The 20877-nt window shown below is 43.2% G+C and overlaps 1 protein-coding gene across 1 annotated transcript; it reads left to right on the plus strand.

Moving 5' to 3' along the window:
* The first annotated feature begins 14585 nt into the window (after nt 1–14585).
* Nucleotides 14586–20287, plus strand: LOC119301026 (phosphoinositide phospholipase C 6-like). The gene is made up of 9 exons (XM_037577928.1): nt 14586–15313; nt 16077–16273; nt 17195–17330; nt 17406–17642; nt 17732–17955; nt 18503–18620; nt 19228–19380; nt 19481–19567; nt 19738–20287. Exons 1-9 carry the CDS (start codon nt 14987–14989, stop codon nt 20029–20031), a joined length of 1773 nt encoding a protein of 590 aa, XP_037433825.1. The 5' UTR covers nt 14586–14986; the 3' UTR covers nt 20032–20287.
* Nucleotides 20288–20877: the final 590 nt, after the last annotated feature.

The following is a 20877-nucleotide window of genomic DNA, read 5'->3' on the forward strand; positions in this document are numbered from 1 at the left end:
CTGCCTGTGGCCCGCGGTGTGGCTGAGCCAGCAGGTCGTACGGCCCATCTTCACCAACAAAGCATCCAAGACCCTTGCGAGGGTCCAAGCCTCGCGAGGCGGACGACGCAAGGCCTCCTCGGGAGTGGCCTAGCCAGGAAGGCTCACGAGAAGCGGAGATATCAAGGCGGGGCAAACCTCACGAGGCCCTCGTGACGTGAGCCATGACGCAGGACACCAGGCGGGCGCCAGCGTGCGCAGCGTCCTTGTTTCCTCTTTGGTGCTAAGGAGGCCAGCGCAGGCAAAGAGTACCGAGGCATCAGGCAAAGGTTGCTATATTGGTGCAACAAGACCAAGACCAGGAGGACGGCAAGACGGAGGTCATCGTGGAGCCCAAGACGGCGTCACCACCAGAGCTTTTCGCAGGCGAAGACCACTTTTGTCAGGATACCATGTACTAGCTGTCCCCCCTTCAAATTGGCCCGCCATTGTTGGCTCCCTTCCCGCTCGATATTTGGTAAGAGGACCAGGGCCTATATAAGTAGAGCTAGCCACCATAGGGGGGATGGGATCATCATCTCATCTCACCTAGCTTGATCCAACCCGATCGAGAGCCTACACACAAGAACACCTCAACCTCAGGAGGCTGTTCTTCCCTTGTACTGTTCATCATCAGCCCTAGAGGCAATCCACCACCACCACACTGGAGTAGGGTATTACACCACAACGGTGGCCCGAACCAGTATAAACCTCGTGTCTTTCTGTGTTGTGAGTTATCTTAGCGAGCTAGGGCATAGATTGGTAGGAGGGAAAGACTTCGCGTGCACCCCAGTGTTCGAACCTTAAGGGTTTGCCGGAACCCCACATCCGACAACAGCCACGTAAACTTGCAACAGCAAAGTAGAGGACGTCTAACTTGTTTTTGTAGGGCATGTTGTGATGTGATATGGTCAAGACGTGGTTATATAAATTGTTGTATGAGATGATCATGTTTTGTAATGCGATTATCGGCAACTGGTAGGAGCCATATGTTTGTTGCTTTATTGTATGAAATGCAATCGCCATGTAATTGCTTTACTTTATCACTAAGCGGTAGCGATAGTCGTTGAAGCAATAGTTGGCGAGACGACAACGATGCTACGATGGAGATCAAGGTGTCAAGCCGGTGACGATGGTGATCATGACGGTGCTTTGGAGATGGAGATCAAAGGCACAAGATGATGATGGCCATATAATATCACTTATATTGATTGCATGTGATGTCTATCATTTATGCATCTTATTTTTCTTAGTACGACCGTAGCATTATGACATGATCCCTTACTAAAATTTCAAGGTATAAGTGTTCTCCCTGAGTATGCACCATTGCGACAGTTCTTCGTGCTGAGACACCACGTGATGATCGGGTGTGATAAGCTCTACGTTCACATACAATGGGTGCAAGCCAGTTTTGCACATGCAGAATACTCGGGTTAAACTTGACGAGCCTGGCATATGCAGATATGGCCTCGGAACACTGAGACCGAAAGGTCGAGCGTGAATCATATAGTAGATATGATCAACATAGTGATGTTCACCGTTGAAAACTACTCCATCTCACGTGATGATCGGACATGGTTTAGTAGATATGGATCACGTGATCATTTAGATGACTCGAGGGATGTCTATCTAAGTGTGAGTTCTTAAGTAATATGATTAATTGAACTTAAATTTATCATGAACTTAGTCCTGATAGTATTTGCATATCTATGTTATAGATCAATTGCTCGCGTATAGCTTCCCCGTTTTATTTATGATATGTTCCTAGAGAAAAACTATGTTGAAAGATGTTAGTAGCAATGATGCGGACTAGCTCCGTGATCTGAGGATTATCCTCATTGCTGCACAGAAGAATTATTTCCTTGATGCACCGCTAGGTGACGGACCTATTGCAGGAGCAGAGGCAAACGTTATGAACGGTTGGCAAAGCTCGGTATGATGACTGCTTGATAGTTTAGTGTGCCATGCTTTATGGCTTAGAACTAGGACTTCAAAAATGTTTTGAATACCACGGAGCATATAAGATGTTCCAAGAGTTGAAATTAGTATTTCAGACTCATGCCCGTGTCGAGAGGTATGAGACCTCTGACAGTACTTTGTCTACAAGATGGAGGAGAATAGCTCAACCAGTGAGCATGTGCTCAGATTGTCTGAGTACTACAATTGCTTGAATCAAGTGGGAGTTAATCTTCCAGATAAGATAGTGATTGACAGAGTTCTCTAGTCACTATCACCAAGTTACTGGAACTTAGTGATGAACTATAATATGCAAGGGATGACGTAAAGCGATTCCCGAGCTCCTCGCAATGCTGAAATCGGCAAAGGTGGAAATCAAGAAAAGCATCAAGTGTTGATGGTTGACAAGACCTCTAGTTTCAAGTAAAAGGGCAAGGGAAAGAAAGGGAAATTCAAGAAGAATGGCAAGCAAGATGCCACTCCCATGAAGAAGCCCAAAGCTAGACCCAAGCCCGAAACTGAGTGCTTCTACTGCAAAGGAAATCGTCACTGGAAGCGAAACTGCCCTAAATACTTGGCAGATAAGAATGATGGCAAAGTGAACAAAAGTATATATGATATACATGTTATTGATGTGTACTTTACTAGTGTTCATAGTAGCCCCTGGGTATTTGATACTGGTTCAGTTGCTATGATTAGTAACTTGAAACAGGAGTTATAAAATAAACAGAGACTAGTTGAGGGTGAGGTGACGATGTGTGTTGGAAGTAATTCCAAGGTTGATAAGATCACCATCGCACACTCCCTTTACCTTCGGGATTAGTGTTGAACCTAAAATAAATATTATTTGGTGTTTGCGTCGAGCATAATATGATTGGATCATGTTTATTGCAATACTGTTATTCATTTAAGTCAAAGAATAATTGTTATTCTGTTTACATGAATAAAACCTTCCGTGGTCATACACCCAAGGTGAATGGTTTATTGAATCTTGATCGTAATGATACACATATTCATAATATTAATGCCAAAAGATGCAAAGTTGATAGTGATAGTGCAACATACTAGTGTCACTGCCGTTTAGGTCATATTGGTGTAAAGCGCATGAAGAAACTCCATGCAGATGGACTTTTGGAATCACATGATTCTGAATCATTTGATGCTTGTGAACCATGCCTCATGGGCAAGATGACTAAGACTCCATTCTCTGGAACAATGGAGCAAGCCAATAACTTATTGGAAATAATACATACCGATGTATGCGGTCCAATGAGTGTTGAGGCTCGCGGCGGGTATCGTTATTTTCTGACCTTCACAGATGATTTAAGAAGATATGGGTATATCTACTTAATGAAACACAAGTCTGATACATTTGAAAAGTTCAAAAGAATTTCAGAGTGAAGTGGAGAATCATCGTAACAAGAAAATAAAGTTTCTACGATATGATTGTGGAGGAAAATATTTGAGTTACGAGTTTGGCCTTCAGTTGAAACAATGTCGAATAGTTTCGCAACTCACGCCACCTGGAACACCACGGTGTAATGGTGTGTCCGAACATCATAACCGTACTTTATTAGATATGGTGCGATCCATGATGTCTCTTACCGATTAACCACTATCGTTTTGGGGTTATGCATTAGAGACAACTGCATTCACGTTAAATAGGGCACCGTCTAAAAATCTGTTAAGATGACACCATATGAACTGTGGTTTAGCAATAAACCTAAGCTCTTGTTTCTTAAAGTTTGGGGTTGCGATGCTTATGTGAAAAAGTTTCAGCCTGATAAGCTCAAACCCAAATCGGAGAAGTGCGTCTTCATAGGATACCCAAAAGAAACTATTGGGTACACCTTCTATCACAGATCCGAAGGCAAGATCTTTGTTGCTAAGAGTGGATCCTTTCTGGAGAAGGAGTTTCTCTCGAAAGAAGTGAGTGGGAGGAAAGTAGGACTTGATGAGGTAATTGTAACTTCTCCCGAATTGGAAAGTAGTTCATCACAGAAATCAGTTTCAGTGATGCCTACACCAATTAGTGAGGAAGTTAATGATAATGATCATGACACTTCAGATCAAGTTACTACCAAACCTCGTAGGTAAACCAGAGTATGGCCCGCACCAGAGTGGTATGGTAATCCTTTCTGGAAGTCATGTTACTAGACCATGATGAACCTACGAACTATGAGGAAGCGATGATGAGCCCAGATTCCGCGAAATGGCTTGAGGCCATGAAATCTGAGATGGGATCCATGTATGAGAACAAAGTATGGACTTTGATTGACTTGCCCGATGATCGGCGAGCCAATGAGAATAAATGGATCTTCAAGACAAAGACGGACACTGATAGTAGTGTTACTATCTACAAAGCTCGAATTGTCGCAAAAAGTTTTCGACAAGTTCAAGGTGTTGACTACAATGAGATTTTCTCACTCGTAGCGATGCTTAAGTCTGTCCGAATCATGTTAGCAATTGCCACATTTTATGAAATCTTGCAAATGGATGTCAAAACTGCATTCCTTAATGGATTTCTTAAAGAAGAGTTGTATATGATACAACAAGAAAGTTTTGTCAATCCTAAAGGTGCTAACAAAGTGTACAAGCTCCAGCAATCTGTCTATGGACTGGTTCAAGCATCTCGGAGTTGTACTATACGCTTTGATGAGTGGATCAAAGCATATAGTTTTATACTGACTTTTGGAGAAGCCTGTATTTACAAGAAAGTGAGTGGGAGCTCTGTAGCATTTCTGGTAAGTATATGTGAATAACATATTGTTGATCAGAAATGATGTAGAATTTTCTAGAAAGCATAAGGAGTGTTTGAAAGGAGTTTTTCAAAGAAAGACCTCGGTGAAGCTGCTTACATATTGGGCATCAAGATCTATAGAGATAGATCAAGACGCTTGATAAGATTTTTCAATGAGTACATACCTTGAAAAGATTTTGAAGTAGTTCAAAATGGAACAGTCAAAGAAGGAGTTCTTGCCTATATTGCAAGGTGTGAAGTTGAGTAAAGACTCAAAACCCGATGACGGCAGAAAATAGAAAGAGAATGAAAAGCCATTCCCTATGCCTCAGTCATAGGTTCTATAAAGTATGCTATGCTGTGTACCAGACCTATTGTATACCTTAGCATGATTTTGGCAAGGGAGTACAATAGTGATCTAGGAGTAGATCACTGGACAACGGTCAAAATTATCCTTAGAGGACTAAGGAAATATTTCTCGGTTATGGAGGTGATAAAAGAGTTCGTCGTAAAGAGTTACGTCGATGCAAGCTTTTGACACCGATCTAGATGACTCTAAGTCTCGATCTACATACATATTGAAAGTGGGAGCAATTAGATAGAGTAGCTCCATGCAGAGCATTATAGACATAGAAGAATTTCCAAAATACATATGACTCTGAATGTGGCAGACCCGTTGACTAAATTTCTCTAGCAAAACATGATCACTCTTTGGGTGTTAATCACATAGCGATGTGAACTAGATTATTGACTCTAGTAAACCCTTTGGGTATTAGTCACATGGAGATGTGAACTAATCACATAAAGATGTGAACTATTGGTGTTAAATCACATGACGATGTGAACTACATTATTGACTCTAGTGCAAGTGGAAGACTGAAGGAAATATGCCCTAGAGGCAATAATAAAGTTTTATTTATGTTTCCTTATATCATGATAAATGTTTATTATTCATGCTAGAATTGTATTAACCAGAAACTTGGTACATGTGTGAGATGGTTAATACAATTCTAGCATGAATAATAAACATTTATCATGATATAAGGAAATATAAATAACAACTTTATTACTGCCTCTAGGGCATATTTCCTTCAGTCTCCCACTTGCGCTAGAGTTAATAATCTAGATTACATTGTAATGATTCTAACACCCATGGAGTCTTGGTGCTGATCATGTTTTGCTCGTGGAAGAGGCTTAGTCAACGGATCTGCCACATTCAGATTCGTATGTATTTTGCAAATTTCTATGTCTCCCTCCTTGACTTGATCACTGATGCTTGATGTGTTTGGTTCACTTTTGAAATCTAGATTCCTTCGCTAAGGCAATTGCTCCAGTGTTGTCACAAAAGATTTTCATTGGACCTGATGCACTAGGTATTATACCTAGATCGAATATGAACTCCTTCATTTGTTGCTTCCGAACCAGCTATGTACTCTGCTTCACATGTAGATCCTGTCACGATGCTTTGCTTGGAACTACACCAACTGACAGGTCCACCATTCAATATAAATACGTATCCGGATTGTGACTTAGAGTCATCCGGATCAGTGTCAAAGCTAGCATCGACATAACCATTTACGACGAGCTCTTTGTCACCTCCATAAACAAAAAACATATCCTTAGTCCTTTTCAGGTATTTCAGGATGTTCTTGACCGCTGTCTAGTGATCCACTCCTGGATTACTTTGATACCTCCCCGCTAAACTTATAGCAAGGCACACATCAGGTCTGGTACACAGCATTGCATACATGATAGAACCTATGGTTGAGGCATAGGGAATGACTTTCATTTTCTCTCTATCTTCTACAATGGTCGGGCATTCAGTCTGACTCAACTTCACACCTTGTAACACAGGCAAGAACCATTCCTTTGACTGATCCATTTTGAACTTCTTCAAAACTTTATCAAGGTATGTGCTTTGTGAAAGTCCAATTAAGCGTCTTGATCTATCTCTATAAATCTTGATTTCCAATACATAAGCAGCTTTACCGAGGTCTTTCATTGACAAATTCTTATTCAAGTATCCTTTTATGCTATCCAAAAATTCTATATCATTTCTAATCAACAACATGTCATCCACATATAATATTAGAAATGCTAGAGAGCTCCCACTCACTTTCTTGTAAATAAAGGCTTGTCCGAAAGTCTGTATAAAACCATATGCTTTGATCACACTATCAAAGCATATAATCCAACTCCGAGATGCTTGCACTAGTCCATAAATGGATCGCTGGAGCTTGCACACTTTGTTAGAACCTTTAGGATCGACAAAACCTTCTGGTTGCATCATATACAACACTTCTTTAAGAAATCCATTAAGGAATGCAGTTTTAATGTCCATTTGCTAGATTTCATATCATAAAATGCGGCATGCTAACATGATTCGGACAGACTTAAGCATCACTACGGGTGAGAAGGTTCCATCATAGTCAACTCCTTGAACTTGTCGAAAACCTTTCGCAACAAGTCGAGCTTTGTAGACAGTAACATTACCATCAACGTCAGTCTTCTTCTTGAAAATCCATTTATTTTCTATGGCTTGTCGATGATGGGCAAGTCAACCAAAATCCACACTTTGTTCTCATACATGGATCCCATCTCGGATTTCATGGTCTCAAGCCATTTCGCAGAATCTGGGCTCATCATCGCTTCCTCATAGTTTGTAGGTTCGTCATGGTCTAGTAACATGACTTCCAGAATAGGATTACCGTACCACTCTGGTGCGGAACGTACTCTAGTTGACCTACGAGGTTCAGTAGTAACTTGATCTGAAGTTTCATTATCATCATCATTAGCTTCCTCACTAATTGGTGTAGGCATCACGTGAACAGTTTTCTGTGATGAACTACTTTCCAATTCAAGAGAAGGTACAATTACCTCATCAAGTTCTACTTTTCTCCCACTCACTTCTTTCAAGAGAAACTCCTTCTCTAGAAAGGATCCATTCTTAGCAACAAATATCTTGCCTTCGGAACTATGATAGAAGGTTTACCCAATAGTTTCTTTTGGGTATCCTATGAAGATGCACTTCTCCGATTTGGGTTCGAGCTTATCAGGCTGAAGTTTTTCACATAAGTATCGCAACCCCAAACTTTAAGAAATAACAGCTTAGGTTTCTTGCCAAACCATAGTTCATACGGTGTCGTCTCAAAGGATTTAGATGGTGCCCATTTAATGTGAATGCAGTTGTCTCTAATGCATAACCCCAAAACGATAGTGGTAAATCGGTACGAGACATCATAGATCGCACCATATCTATAAAGTACGGTTATGGTGTTCGGACACACCATTACTCTGTGGTGTTCCAGGTGGCGTGAGTTGTGAAACTATTCCACATTGTTTTAAATGAAGACCAAACTCGTAACTCAAATATTCGCCTCCGCGATCAGATCGTAGAAACTTTATTTTCTTGTTACGATGATTTTCCACTTCACTCTAAAATTCTTTAAACTTTTCAAATGTTTCAGACTTGTGTTTCATTAAGTGGATATACCCATATCTGCTCAGATCATCTGTGAAGGTCAGAAAATAAGGATACCCGCCGCGAGCCTCAACACTCATCAGACCGCATACATCGGTATGTATTATTTCCAATAAGTCAGTGGCTCGCTCCATTGTTCCGGAGAACGGAGTTTTAGTCATCCTGCCGATGAGGCATGGTTCACAAGCAAAAAATGATTCATAATCAAGTGATTGCAAAAGTCCATTCGCATGGAGTTTCTTCATGCGCTTTACACCAATATGACCTAAACAGCAGTGCCACAAATATCTTGCACTATCATCATCAACTTTGCATATTTTGGCATCAATATTATGAATATGTGTATCACCACGATCAAGATTCAACAAAAATAGACCACTCATCAAGGGTGCATGACCATAAAAGATATTACTCGTATAAATAGAACAACCATTATTCTCTGATTTAAATGAATAACCTTCTCGCGCCAAACAAGATCTAGATATAATGTTCATGCTCAATGATGCCATCAAATAACAATTATTCAGGTCTAAAACTAATCCCAAAGGTAGATGTAGAGGTAGCATGCCGACGGCGATCAGATCGACCTTGGAACCATTTCCGACGCGCATCGTCACCTCGTCCTTAGCCAATCGTCGTTTAATCCGTAGCCCCTGTTGGGGAACGTAGCATGCAATTTCAAAAAAAATCCTACGAACACGCAAGATCTATCTAGGAGATGTATAGCAACATGAGGGGGAGAGTGTGTCCACGTACCCTCGTAGACCGAAAGCGAAAGCATTATTTTAACACGGTTCATGTAGTTGAACATCTTCTTGATTCAACCCATCAAGTACTGAACGTACGTCACCTCCGAGTTATGCACACGTTCAGCTCGATGACGTCCCTCGAACTCTTGATCCAACAAAGTGTTGAGGGAGAGTTTCGTCAGCACGACGGGGCGGTGACGGTGATGGTGAAGTGATCCGCGCAGGGCTTCGCCTAAGCACTACGACAATATGACCGGAGGAGTAAACGGTGGAGGAGGCGCCGCGCACGGCTTGGAACAATTGTGTGTCTAGGAGGCGCCCCCCTCCCACGTATATAAAGAAGGGAGGGGAGAGGAGGCCGGCCAAGGCGCCCCCCCAAGGGGAGGAGTCCTACTAGGACTCCAAGTCCAATTCAGACCCCCCTTCCTTTTACCGAAGAGGGAAAGGGGAAGGAGAAGGAGAAGGAAAGGGGGGCGCCGCCCCCTTCCCCACTCCAATCTAGACCCCTTCCAAGTGGGGGCACACCAGCCCCTTGTGGGCTGGTGTGCCTCCCTCCCAAGGCCCATGTGGCCCATTACTTCCCCCGGGGGGTTCCGGTAACACCCCGGTACTCCGATAACTACCCGAAACACTCTGAAACCATTCCGGTGTCTGAATACTATCGTACAATATATCATTCTTTACCTCTCGACCATTTTGAGACTCCTCGTCATGTCTGTGATCTCATCCAGGACTCCGAACAATCTTCGGTCACCAAAACACATAACTCATAATACAAATCGTCATCGAACGTTAAGCGTGCGGACCCTACGGGTTCGAGAACTATGTAGACATGACCGAGACACATCTCCGGTCAATAACCAACAACGGAACATGGATGCTCATATTGGTTCCTACATATTCTATGAAGATCTTTATCGGTCAAACCGCAATGTCAACATACGTCATTCCCTTTGTCGTCGGTATGTTACTTGCCCGAGATTCGATCGTCGGTATTTTCATACCTAGTTCAATCTCGTTACCGGCAAGTCTCCTTACTCGTTCTGTAATGCATCATCTCATAACTAACTCATTAGTCACATTGCTTGCAAGGCTTATCATGATGTGCATACCGAGAGGGCCCAGAGATACCTCTCCGATACTCGGAGTGACAAATCCTGACTCGATCTATGCCAACCGAACAAACACCTTCGGAGGTACCTGTAGAGTATCTTTATGATCATCCAGTTACGTTGTGACATTTGATAGCACACAAGACATTCCTCTGGTATTCGGGAGTTGCATAATCTCATAGTCAAAGGAATATGTATAAGTCATGAAGAAAGCAATAGCAATAAAACTTAACGATCATAATGCTAAGCTAACGGATGGGTCTTGTCCATCACATCATTCTCCTAATGATGTGATCTCGTTCATCAAATGACAACACATGACTATGGTTAGGAAACTTAACCATCTTTGATTAACGAGCTAGTCTAGTAGAGGCATACTAGGGACACTTTGTTTTGTCTATGTATTCACACATGTATCAAGTTTCCGCTTAATACAATTCTAGCATGAATAATAAACATTTACCATGATATAAGGAAATATAAATAACAACTTTATTATTGCCTCTAGGCATATTTCCTTCAGTCAGTTGGCCTCGACATAAGCATCATCTTGGATGGACTCCAGGATGGCCTATTGCTCCGCCATCTTCGTCACTTGTGTGACCGCGAACTCCGCCATGGCGTCCTCTATGCCTAAGCCCGCAACCGGCGCCAGATTGTCCCCCAGCTCCTCTGCCTCGTCCTTCTCTGGATCCGCCACCTCCTTCGAAACCGACTGTTGCTCCGGCTCCTCCTCCTTCGGCTCCAGCGAGTCCGAAGGCAGACCGACTGCAGGTGGCGCGCCTCGCCCAGATCTCCTCCGCAATCTGGAACCGGCGCTCCGGTGTGAGCATAGCATACGTCGTCTTCTTTTACGGGCCATGGAGAAGTCAGACGGCTTGGGAAGAGCGGCGAAGTGGGAGAGAGGTGGATTGGCTCGGGATGGCGGTGCGAGAGGGAGGAGGTGGATGTGGCTAGGGTTGGGGAACGCTGACCGACTTAAATATCTGGATTTGGCCTCAGGTGGTGAGCCGAAGCGGCGCCACGCGACGTTCACACCCCCACTGGAGGAGACGTCCGTCAGACAGTTGGGTTTCCGAGCGATTCTGTGTGGGACCCCACCATCGGTCCGACGTGGCGGGCGCGTCCGGGTCTCCCCATATTGCCCCATATTTTGGCCGAATATGAGGGGTGTCGGTCAGCCCGGGCATTTGAGACCCGTTTGAGCCGCCCGTCTGGGTCTGTTTTATTTTTTGACCGGCCATTGACTGGGTCGTCCGTCCAGGCGTTTGAGGGGGGTTTGGGGTGTCCGGCTGTAGATCTCTAAGATCAGATTTTTCATATGAATTTAGAGGATTAGAATCCGTAGAATTTTTGCTTCTGTGCATTTTTTATTTTTAAGATTGGATGTCAAATAGTTTTTGTACACGTGCGCGCACAGTTTTTATAATGTACTGGACCAATTCTCTTTAATTTGTGTGTGTGTGATGCAATCGAATAAGTTGTATTCTCTTTGTTCATTTTTGTAAGACGTTTTAGACATTTAAGGAAGTAACATAAACTCAGTTATGTAGGGATCATACCAATGTAATTATTTCTTTTTTTTTTGCGGGAAATGTAACCCTAATCATTCGATGGATGAGGATGTCCTGAAGTGAGCGTGCGAGAGAATATGTGTTTGCGGTAATGAACACGAGCTACATATCAATGTTTGGGATTCCAATGTTTGGTAGCCAGGGACACAGGCAGACAAGACAGAGAGAAGGACAGCCATCGAACCGCATGCAGGCCAGCCAGCCAGCCCGGTCGCGCGGCTTCGTGGAGCAGCAATCAGCAATCATACGGGACGTACACACTACCTTTTGAGATTGATTGAGATACGATGAGCAACACTTTTAGCCGTGTGTGTACACAAGCATGCAAAATAAATCACCATAGCATACTCCACATATATGTGCCAGCCAGCCAGCCTACCTAGACACGGTTCTGGCTTAACTCCAGTTGGCATTGGCATTGGCCAAGGAGGTTTTATTCCGAGTGGAGCGGAGCGGAGTGGGGTGGAGTGGAGTACAACTGCACGACGGTTCACGGCTCGGAAGCAACGGGTTCACCAACGGCTGCCAAGTTCACGCACGGTTCACAAGCAACCAAGCACATTTTGATTCCATCGCTTGTATATAGTATAGAAAGAACATCGGTTTAGCAAGAAAAACAAATCGTTGCCTCAAAATAAGTACTCTACTCAGATGCGTTTGTTGCATCTAATCTGCCGATTAAAGTAGTATACCAGAGAGGTGGCCGTATTAAAAGTGTCACATGTTATGCGTCTCATTGGCGGATCCAGTCAATAAATGATGCATGCATGCATCACCCCATCCAACTCACTCTTTGGTTGCTTCTATCAAACCAAACCAAACCAGCTGCTAAAAAAAAACCAAAGAAAAGAAAAAAGGAAATGCCCAAAGTCTTTGCTTGATCCAGCAAGGCCTTGGTAACGTTAATTAACACTACGTATTGTTTATGTTTTTTACATGACTTGCCTTCACGTCTTCTTTCTTCCTTTCTTTCACTCTACTACCAAATACTAATAGCTGTCTGTTTGAACCACCTCCTGAGTCCTCACCCACTCAATTCACTTGTTTGTCTAATCGTGCAAGTCTTCTCGGTCATTGTTTTTCTATACTTCGCCTGCTTCTAGTCGTACAAGTTTGCTTTGCAAATCACCCTCTAACTTGCCAGTATTTACATCGTCTTATGTCTTATCGACACCTCTTCTTTTTTCTTCTCTTGACCATATAACTTCTCAAGACGTTGAATTTCTACCAGGTGGCGATGCTAGCCTTCGACGAGATCAAGCAAAGAGAGAGGGTGTTTTGTGTTGACGTGCCCATTGTAAGTGTGGGCTAAGACCGGGTCAGAATTTCTATCAGGGTTGGCCATGTTCCCTTCAAAACGCGTGCATCTCTGTAAATATGGGGTTTTCACCTCTTTCTTCTTTACGAAAAGGCAGTGTTCCTCGGGGAAAAGAAAAGACGTTGAATTTAATCCCGTGATTTTGGTATCTAAAGCTAGGAACTTGCCTGCATAGGACGTGTCCAGATTCCTCAAGGAAAGGCAGCCAGAGGAGACAACACGTTTGGTCTTAATGAAATAAGCTTAAAATTGCATAAGATACCGACCATGCAAAGGGGACCTAATTAAACCATCACCCTGGTGGCGCACTAACACAGCTGCAAAGCATTTTTCATGCGGAATAACTAGTAACCCAACTAAAAGTGGCAACCTAAGCTACCTAGCTCTAGCTTAGATTGTGGGTGTGCGAATATTGGATTAGTTCTTTTCATATCTAACCAAAGCTTTACTCTTCATCTCTCCGGATATATATGAACAAGTGAAAATAAATAAATAGATGCTCTGTTTTGTCGAGAATTCATGGGAAAAAAAAAATCCTAAACAATTTTAATTCACCCTTGCCCAATCCTAGCCGACCAAAGCAAAATACACTAATTTTTTTGGGAGAGTAGGAATTTTATGAACACATTGGAGATATATTGTGGCTTGCACATCACTAGGCCAACACCCAATTCTGAATGCACGAATGTGAACATATAAATGTGTCATGCGGTATGAGAATCCCACACGAGTGAAAACCATGTATATGAAGAGCGATGAAGTCGCTGACGAGGCATGGAAGATAAAAAAAGAAATGTGTTGGACCTTCCGAGGGAAAAATAACAAGGCTTGATTGAGCTAATCTATGTAATAAGTACTTCATATCTTACTGAGATAAATTCTTAAGTCGCCCGTAACTTTTTCTCTTTTGCACAAGTCCACAATTCTTTTAATATAAATCATTTAGTCTAGGCAGGAACCTACACTTTCCTACATGAATATTATGTTTTTTTTTGCATTCTCGGTGAGATAATTGACTCCTTGCAATGTATTCAAAAGTTAACGGTAGTATATTTGGAGTCTAATTTAAATCCTACTAAATAATTGGCTAGTCATATGTTTGCACTCTAATTAAATCCCTTCTAAAAACTTGGCTACTCGATAATTTGATTAAATTTTTGCTTGTGAATGAGTTAGCTACTCATCAAACAGTATCGCCGTGCCAAAAAAAATTACAACCATCCAAACAAACAGCAATGACCAACTTTTTTGGGTATGGCGAGTTTTGGCCAGCATCCAAACACCTAAGTTTCGATTGTATTCTGAAAAATAAGCTGTACTAGGGCTGCGACAATTAATTTAGATCAGAATGAGTAGTAGATGTATTCCGAAAAATAAGCTGTACTAGAGCTGCGACAATTAATTTAGATCAGAGTGAGTAGTACTCACGCCGTCCGGAAATACTTGTCATCAAAACGGATAAAAGAATCTATCTAAACGTATTTTAGTTTTAGATACATCTTTTTTCGAATAGAGGGAGTAGATGGGTAAGGTAAGTCGGCACCAGATAAATTGTATGGAAGAAAGTGAGGGGCGTAGGCGAAAACATGACCCCGCCTTTTTGAAACTGCGTGGCGTCGCCTGGCATCTCGCTTCCCTTCTTCTCCCCCCGCTTCCATTTCCACTGTGACTCTCGCCATCAGGACAGGAGCCAGCCAGTCAGTCGGTCGCCCCCTCCCCTCCCCTGTGCCCTGCCCGTAAAAACAATCCTCTCGTCTCCTTCTCCCACACGCGCCCCACGCGTACGCGGACGAGGAAGCGGAGCGCACGCGGAGGCGACGAGCGAATGGCGGCGACCCCCACCCGCCATTAGAAGCCCAGTCCAAGTCCCAGTCCAGTCCAGGCAAAGCGCAAAGCGAGGGGCGGCCGGCAGGGGGCATCTCATTCTCCTCGTGCATCCTCTCCCTCTCTCTAGCCTCTAGTCTCTAGTAGCCCGGCAGGCCTGGTCCCGGCGGGAGGAGAAGATTCGGGCCATCTCCGTCGGGCGCACGAGAAGGGAATGGGCAGCTACGCCTACCGCTACTGCATGTGCTTCACCCGCAAGTTCCGATCCCCGGACGCGCACCCCCCGCCCGACGTCCGCGCGGCGCACGCCGCCGCCGGGGCCGCGCACGGCGACGACGGCCTCCGGCGCTTCCTCGCCGACGTGCAGCGCGAGGACCCCGCCGAGGCCGACCGCGTCCTCGCCGCGCTCTCCGCCGGCGGCGGCGCCGCCGGCGGGATCGCCCGCTTCGTCGGCCGCTCCCCCGCCGCCGCGCTGCCCACGCTCGACGACTTCTTCGGCTTCCTCTTCTCGCCGGACCTCAACCCGCCCATCTCCAACAAGGTTCGTTCGTTCGTTCGTCCGTCCGTCTGTTGCTTGATTCATTGCTGCTGCGGCTACGACGAAACAGATTGCACGATCTAGTTGCGGTAAATTGCGGCCGATTTTGGCTGGCTTCGGCCTTCCATCTGCTGCCCTGTCTCGCCGTGCAATGCTAGCGGCGGTCAACGAGATTAATTCAACTCGCCCCTCGTTGGGATGTGAATGTGATCGTGATGCAAGGTGAATGGGCGATGTTGACTCCACATCCGCAGTGGGTGGGTTGACCATCGCTTTCCCATACCACTCGACCGAAAAGGGGGGCTATTTCTAGGTAGTGGAAAACCACCTCCTGCCACAGGAGAGGCCTGGTTTCGCTTCGTCCCCCGCACAACCAGCAAGATTGCTCCATCGTTTCGGGATTGTTCTTGTCGTCTCTTACCCCAAGCAGAAAACTCCAGGAATCGTTTTTTTAGAATTTTTTTTGTTTCATTTCCTTACCTTGTGCAATGTTCTGATCTGGCCCTGCATTTCGTACGATCATTTTGCTTCAATTGTCCTCGCCCACAAGTTGGACCTGAAGGCTCACAGAAATAGATTTTGTTCTAGTACGTACTACTTATGTTATGGTCTAGCCTATTGCAAAAAATGTTTCCAAAAACAAATAAATAGCCTGTTGTACAGAATGTGCGCCTGCTGGCTGCTGCTGCTCATTTGTACCTGCTTTTATTTTTCTGTTGCTCTTACCATACATTACGTCCCATTCTTATTTTAATTCTCTTCCCAGGTTCACCAGGACATGTCGGCCCCGATTTCTCATTACTATGTATTCACCGGTCACAATTCTTACCTCACCGGAAACCAGCTCAACAGTGACTCCAGTGACGTTCCAATCATAGCAGCATTGCAAAATGGCGTGCGAGTGATTGAACTCGACATGTGGCCAAACTCCGCAAAGAACTGTGTTGACATTCTGCATGGAGGGTATGCATTCTGCTTCCTCAACCCATAGATTTTATAAATACTTGCTGTATTTACATTGCAGCACGACACTCCATTATGGTAATTTTGGCGGCAGAACAATTATTTTATATCATGATTTCCTTTTTAACAAAAAAATTAATCTGAGCTTAGCTTAGCTCTGTTTCTGGAGTGAATAAATCACACTAGTGAGTACCCTACCGAGAAAGGTCAAATACTACATGGTCCTGATCAGTGTTCAGAGGCACCCTGGTAGATGGTCCTGCTGTACTGCACAACATTGATTACATCTTCACCTACGAGCCTGTGAGTGTATTTGTTATTCTTAGTGTTTAACAGTGTACATGTTCCACCCTTTCAGGGTACTAGAACTAACAGGGTTGTTGCAATATTAAATAAAAATACTCTGCCAGTGAATCTTTTTTGGTACTGCATGGGTAAGATAGAATGTGAGATTACATGCTAGTACATGTTTTCCCATGGTACCAAAACAAAAACAAAAATGTGCTTAATCTTGAACAGTGACATATTTCAGGATATTTGGAACTGGTAGAGTTATGACATGATGTAAATTTTGGTTTCGCTAAATTTCAGTCACTTGTGAATTTCTTTGTTCTCAGTCGATGCCGAGGACCATCGATTGGAAGTTGTGATCCATCCAATATTTCTTTTTTTAACTCTGAGATTAAACACTACAATCTTTTGTACTAGATGAACAAATTATTACAACAAGGTGAATATTTTTTTAGATCTATATGGATATATTTGTAAAATTAACTGAGAATAAGTTATAACCTGTTTATTAGCTTCTGAATTCTATCTTTTATTTTCTGCTGGTTAAGTCATAATCCGTTTCTTGAATTTGCAATCATCCTAATTTTTTCACTATGTTCCCTAAGTCTTCTTTTTCGTGTCATTTGAAAGGACATTGACTGCACCAGTAGAAATCATGAGATGTTTAAAGTCCATTAAAGAATACGCTTTCTGCGCTTCGACATATCCTCTTGTAATTACTCTTGAAGATCACCTCACAGCAGATCTCCAAGCCAAAGTAGCCGGGGTAAAGTTTACTTTATATATCTTTTCCTGCATGTATTTTGTTTAAATCCTCAGTTCTGACTCTAATTTATCTTAGATGATCACGGAAACATTTGGAGACCTCCTTTACATCCCTAGTTCAGACACACTAAATGAGTTCCCTTCTCCAGAAGCTCTAATGAGAAGGATAATCATCTCAACTAAACCACCACAAGAATACAGGGAGTTTCTTAAAGCTCAGGGTGATCAGAAAAACAGTGGCAATGCAGATAAATTAGCAGAGGAAGGAAACTTGAGAAGAATAGATTCAAATGCTGATGATTCTGATGGCAAGGTCTGCAATTTTGTCTGCCTTTTGGAGGCATGCACCCGTTAAAAATAAAAGGTTATTATGTACAGAAATTTATTTGTTGCCATAAACAGGATGAACCAGATGACGAAGATGACGAAGAATCTGAGGAAGAGGATCCTAAATTTCAGCCGGATACTGCCTGTGAGTATAGGAAACTAATAACAATCCATGCTGGCAAACCAAAAGGCCGTATGAGGGATGCGCTTAAGGTCGACCCTGACAAAGTCAGACGTCTTTCTTTGAGCGAGACACAGTTAGCTAAAGCAACAGCTTCTCATGGTGCTGATATCATAAGGTAATTGGAATATACAATAGTTGATTATAGGAAGCTCAGTGCAGAAGAACTTTAGAATTTTTGGGCCGAACAACTGAAATACGACAGGTGTAGTTGGGTTTATGAACCCATATATGTCCAATTATTTTTATTATTGTTATAGTCTTTAGTTTTTAATGCGACAAATGAACTGGTGGCAACAAAAATGCAATGCTAGACTATGACTTGGAAAGATATTACATGAACAGTCATGCTGCTACTCTTACACCATATCATGAATCAAAATGTGCCTAAATCACTGGGGTACTAATGGTAGCAACTGTTACATTCTCACAGTTTAATTTGGTCATACCATACTAATCTCAAGGGGATTTATTGTGAAATACCCTGGTTAATATTTGGAAATGATTGACGTTCCTAGTTGTGGCATTTCAATCAATGTATCTGTGTGCAAACATTACTGTGTCAATTTATTGTTACCTTTTGTTACTCAATATACTTTTCACAAGGGAAGCTGATACACTGCTGGACCATGAACATTTTGAAAACTAATTTAGCTTTGATTCAGGTTTACTCAGAGGAATATATTAAGGATTTATCCGAAGGGTACAAGGATTAATTCTTCTAACTATGATCCAATGAAGGCCTGGACTCATGGTGCGCAGATGGTTGCATTTAACATGCAGGTTGGATTACAATTTCTTACTGTCATGACTCATAAATCATTGTTCGCTCATTTTTGCTTATATTTATTCCTCACATAGTTTAAGTTTGAGCATCTCGCGCATTTGGAGATAACATTTGGTGACCTGTCAAATATAATAATCTGGATCAACAATGACTTGAGAGAATGAGTACGGAGTTCTGACCAACTGTTGTAATACTACGTCTTTGCCAAACCTCACCTACTCTTGTTTCCCACCTATCCTCGGCAACCAACTATTATAAAAGAATGGAAGCACAATATGTTGTTGGACCTATAAACCCTATTATTTTTGCAATAACACCATTCAGACCTCTTTGATCTAAATTTTTAAATGTTTTTCGATTTTTCACAAATCTATCTTTGTTCACATAGCAAGGCAGCAGAACAACTTTACAAAAGCGGTCTGTAACACTTGAAAAGAGTATTATACAGATCGACTTAGTGTTGAAGGTGAAGTTAAGCTGTTTGGACACACTCTGAATCTGAATTGCTGCAATTGCATCAGTAATTGTCATGGACTTGTAATAGTTAATGACACTTAACCATTCAGCTTTCTTCCTTGTTTTGATTGGCCTTTGAAATTTCAGGGGCATGACAAATCGCTAAGATTAATGCAAGGATTTTTCAGAGCCAACGGTGGGTGCGGATACGTGAAAAAGCCCGACTTCTTGCTAAAGACAGGCCCAAATGGTGAAGTGTTTGATCCCAAAGCGAGCCTGCCGGTGAAGAAAACTCTCAAGGTCCTCCCACATATACGTATTTCTGAAAACTGAGAATCAGCCTTATGTAGAGAGCACAGAAGCTGCAGCCTAACTAACACATGTTGTAATGCCTGAGCAGGTCAAAGTATATATGGGGGACGGGTGGCGCATGGACTTCAGTAAGACTCATTTCGACGCCTTCTCCCCACCCGATTTCTACGCCAGGGTACGTATCTCATCTCGTCGTGCTCACCCAGCTGGACTGGCAATGTTGAAAGTGTGGTTATGATATGAATGAGACACGTATTACCATGCAAAAAAAATGTTGAAAATGAGGTTGTTCAAAAAAATTTGTTGTGTTGAGAATGTATGTGGGTGGCAATGTTGAACAAACAGGTGGGGATCGCGGGGGTGCGGGCGGACTGCGTGATGAAGAAGACCCGGACGATCGAGGACCAGTGGGTGCCGGTGTGGGACGAGGAGTTCACGTTCCCGCTGACGGTGCCGGAGCTGGCCCTGCTGCGGGTGGAGGTCCAGGAGTATGACATGTCGGAGAAACACGACTTCGGCGGGCAGACGTGCCTGCCGGTGATGGAGCTGAAGCAGGGCATCCGCGCCGTGCCCCTCCATGACCGCAAGGGCAACAGGTACAAGTCCGTCAGGCTCCTCATGCGCTTCGAGCTCGTCTAGCCAAACGGTCGGCATCTCTTGTGGAGGTCATATTATGTGGTGGTAGGAGTAGTCATATTGTCGGAATGATGATAATAATAATGGTAATGTTCTTTGTGTAGTAGCAAGTCAGGGAGTTGTGTTAAAATGTTATCTGCTGTGCTAGTTACTGCTGCAGCGGGGAGGAAAAGTGCAGTGCAGTATATACTGGGGTGGGGCGAGTAAGATTTTTGTGACAGGAATAAATGTTTCATTTTGGAGCTGCTGATGAACTCTAGCTAGTCTCTCTGGCATGGTTTTGGTTTGGTTTGGTTTGGGAGAAGTTGGGCCGTTGGGGTGGCCGATCTCGGATGTGACACGTGGGATCGTCAGTCTTATCCATTTTTGCTGGTAGAACCAAGGGCGGGGCCCGCTGAACAGGAGGAGCTGTTGGATCTTGGTTATCCTTTTCCTTTCCATCCATTGGTGGTATGGGAAAAGCCATGTGCATATTGCTGCAAAATCCTCCTCAAGATCGAACAAGATCACTACTTGTGTGCACTTCCATGCGACCCCTAAACAAAAATGCTACTCCCTCCGTACAGAAATATAATTAGGTTTGCTAAAACACATCTGAACGTGCTCTAAGTATTTGCGTATCTAAGCCATACATCATTGATTTTACTCTAAAATTCGTGCAAGCATTTTTTTTCTTTTTTCTTTTTAATTTAATTGAGTCACTTATTTAGATGTGCAATAACCAAGGCACATCTAGATGTGCCCTAAACAGACCCAAATATAATACCTTTTTGACACTGTCATGATGTTAAACAACGTCTTAGATTTTGATACAGTCATGCACGGTAATTACTGTACCATGTCAAAAAA

The sequence above is a fragment of the Triticum dicoccoides genome, chromosome 5A (genome assembly GCF_002162155.2).
Source record: "Triticum dicoccoides isolate Atlit2015 ecotype Zavitan chromosome 5A, WEW_v2.0, whole genome shotgun sequence".
Taxonomy (NCBI): Eukaryota; Viridiplantae; Streptophyta; class Magnoliopsida; order Poales; family Poaceae; genus Triticum; species Triticum dicoccoides.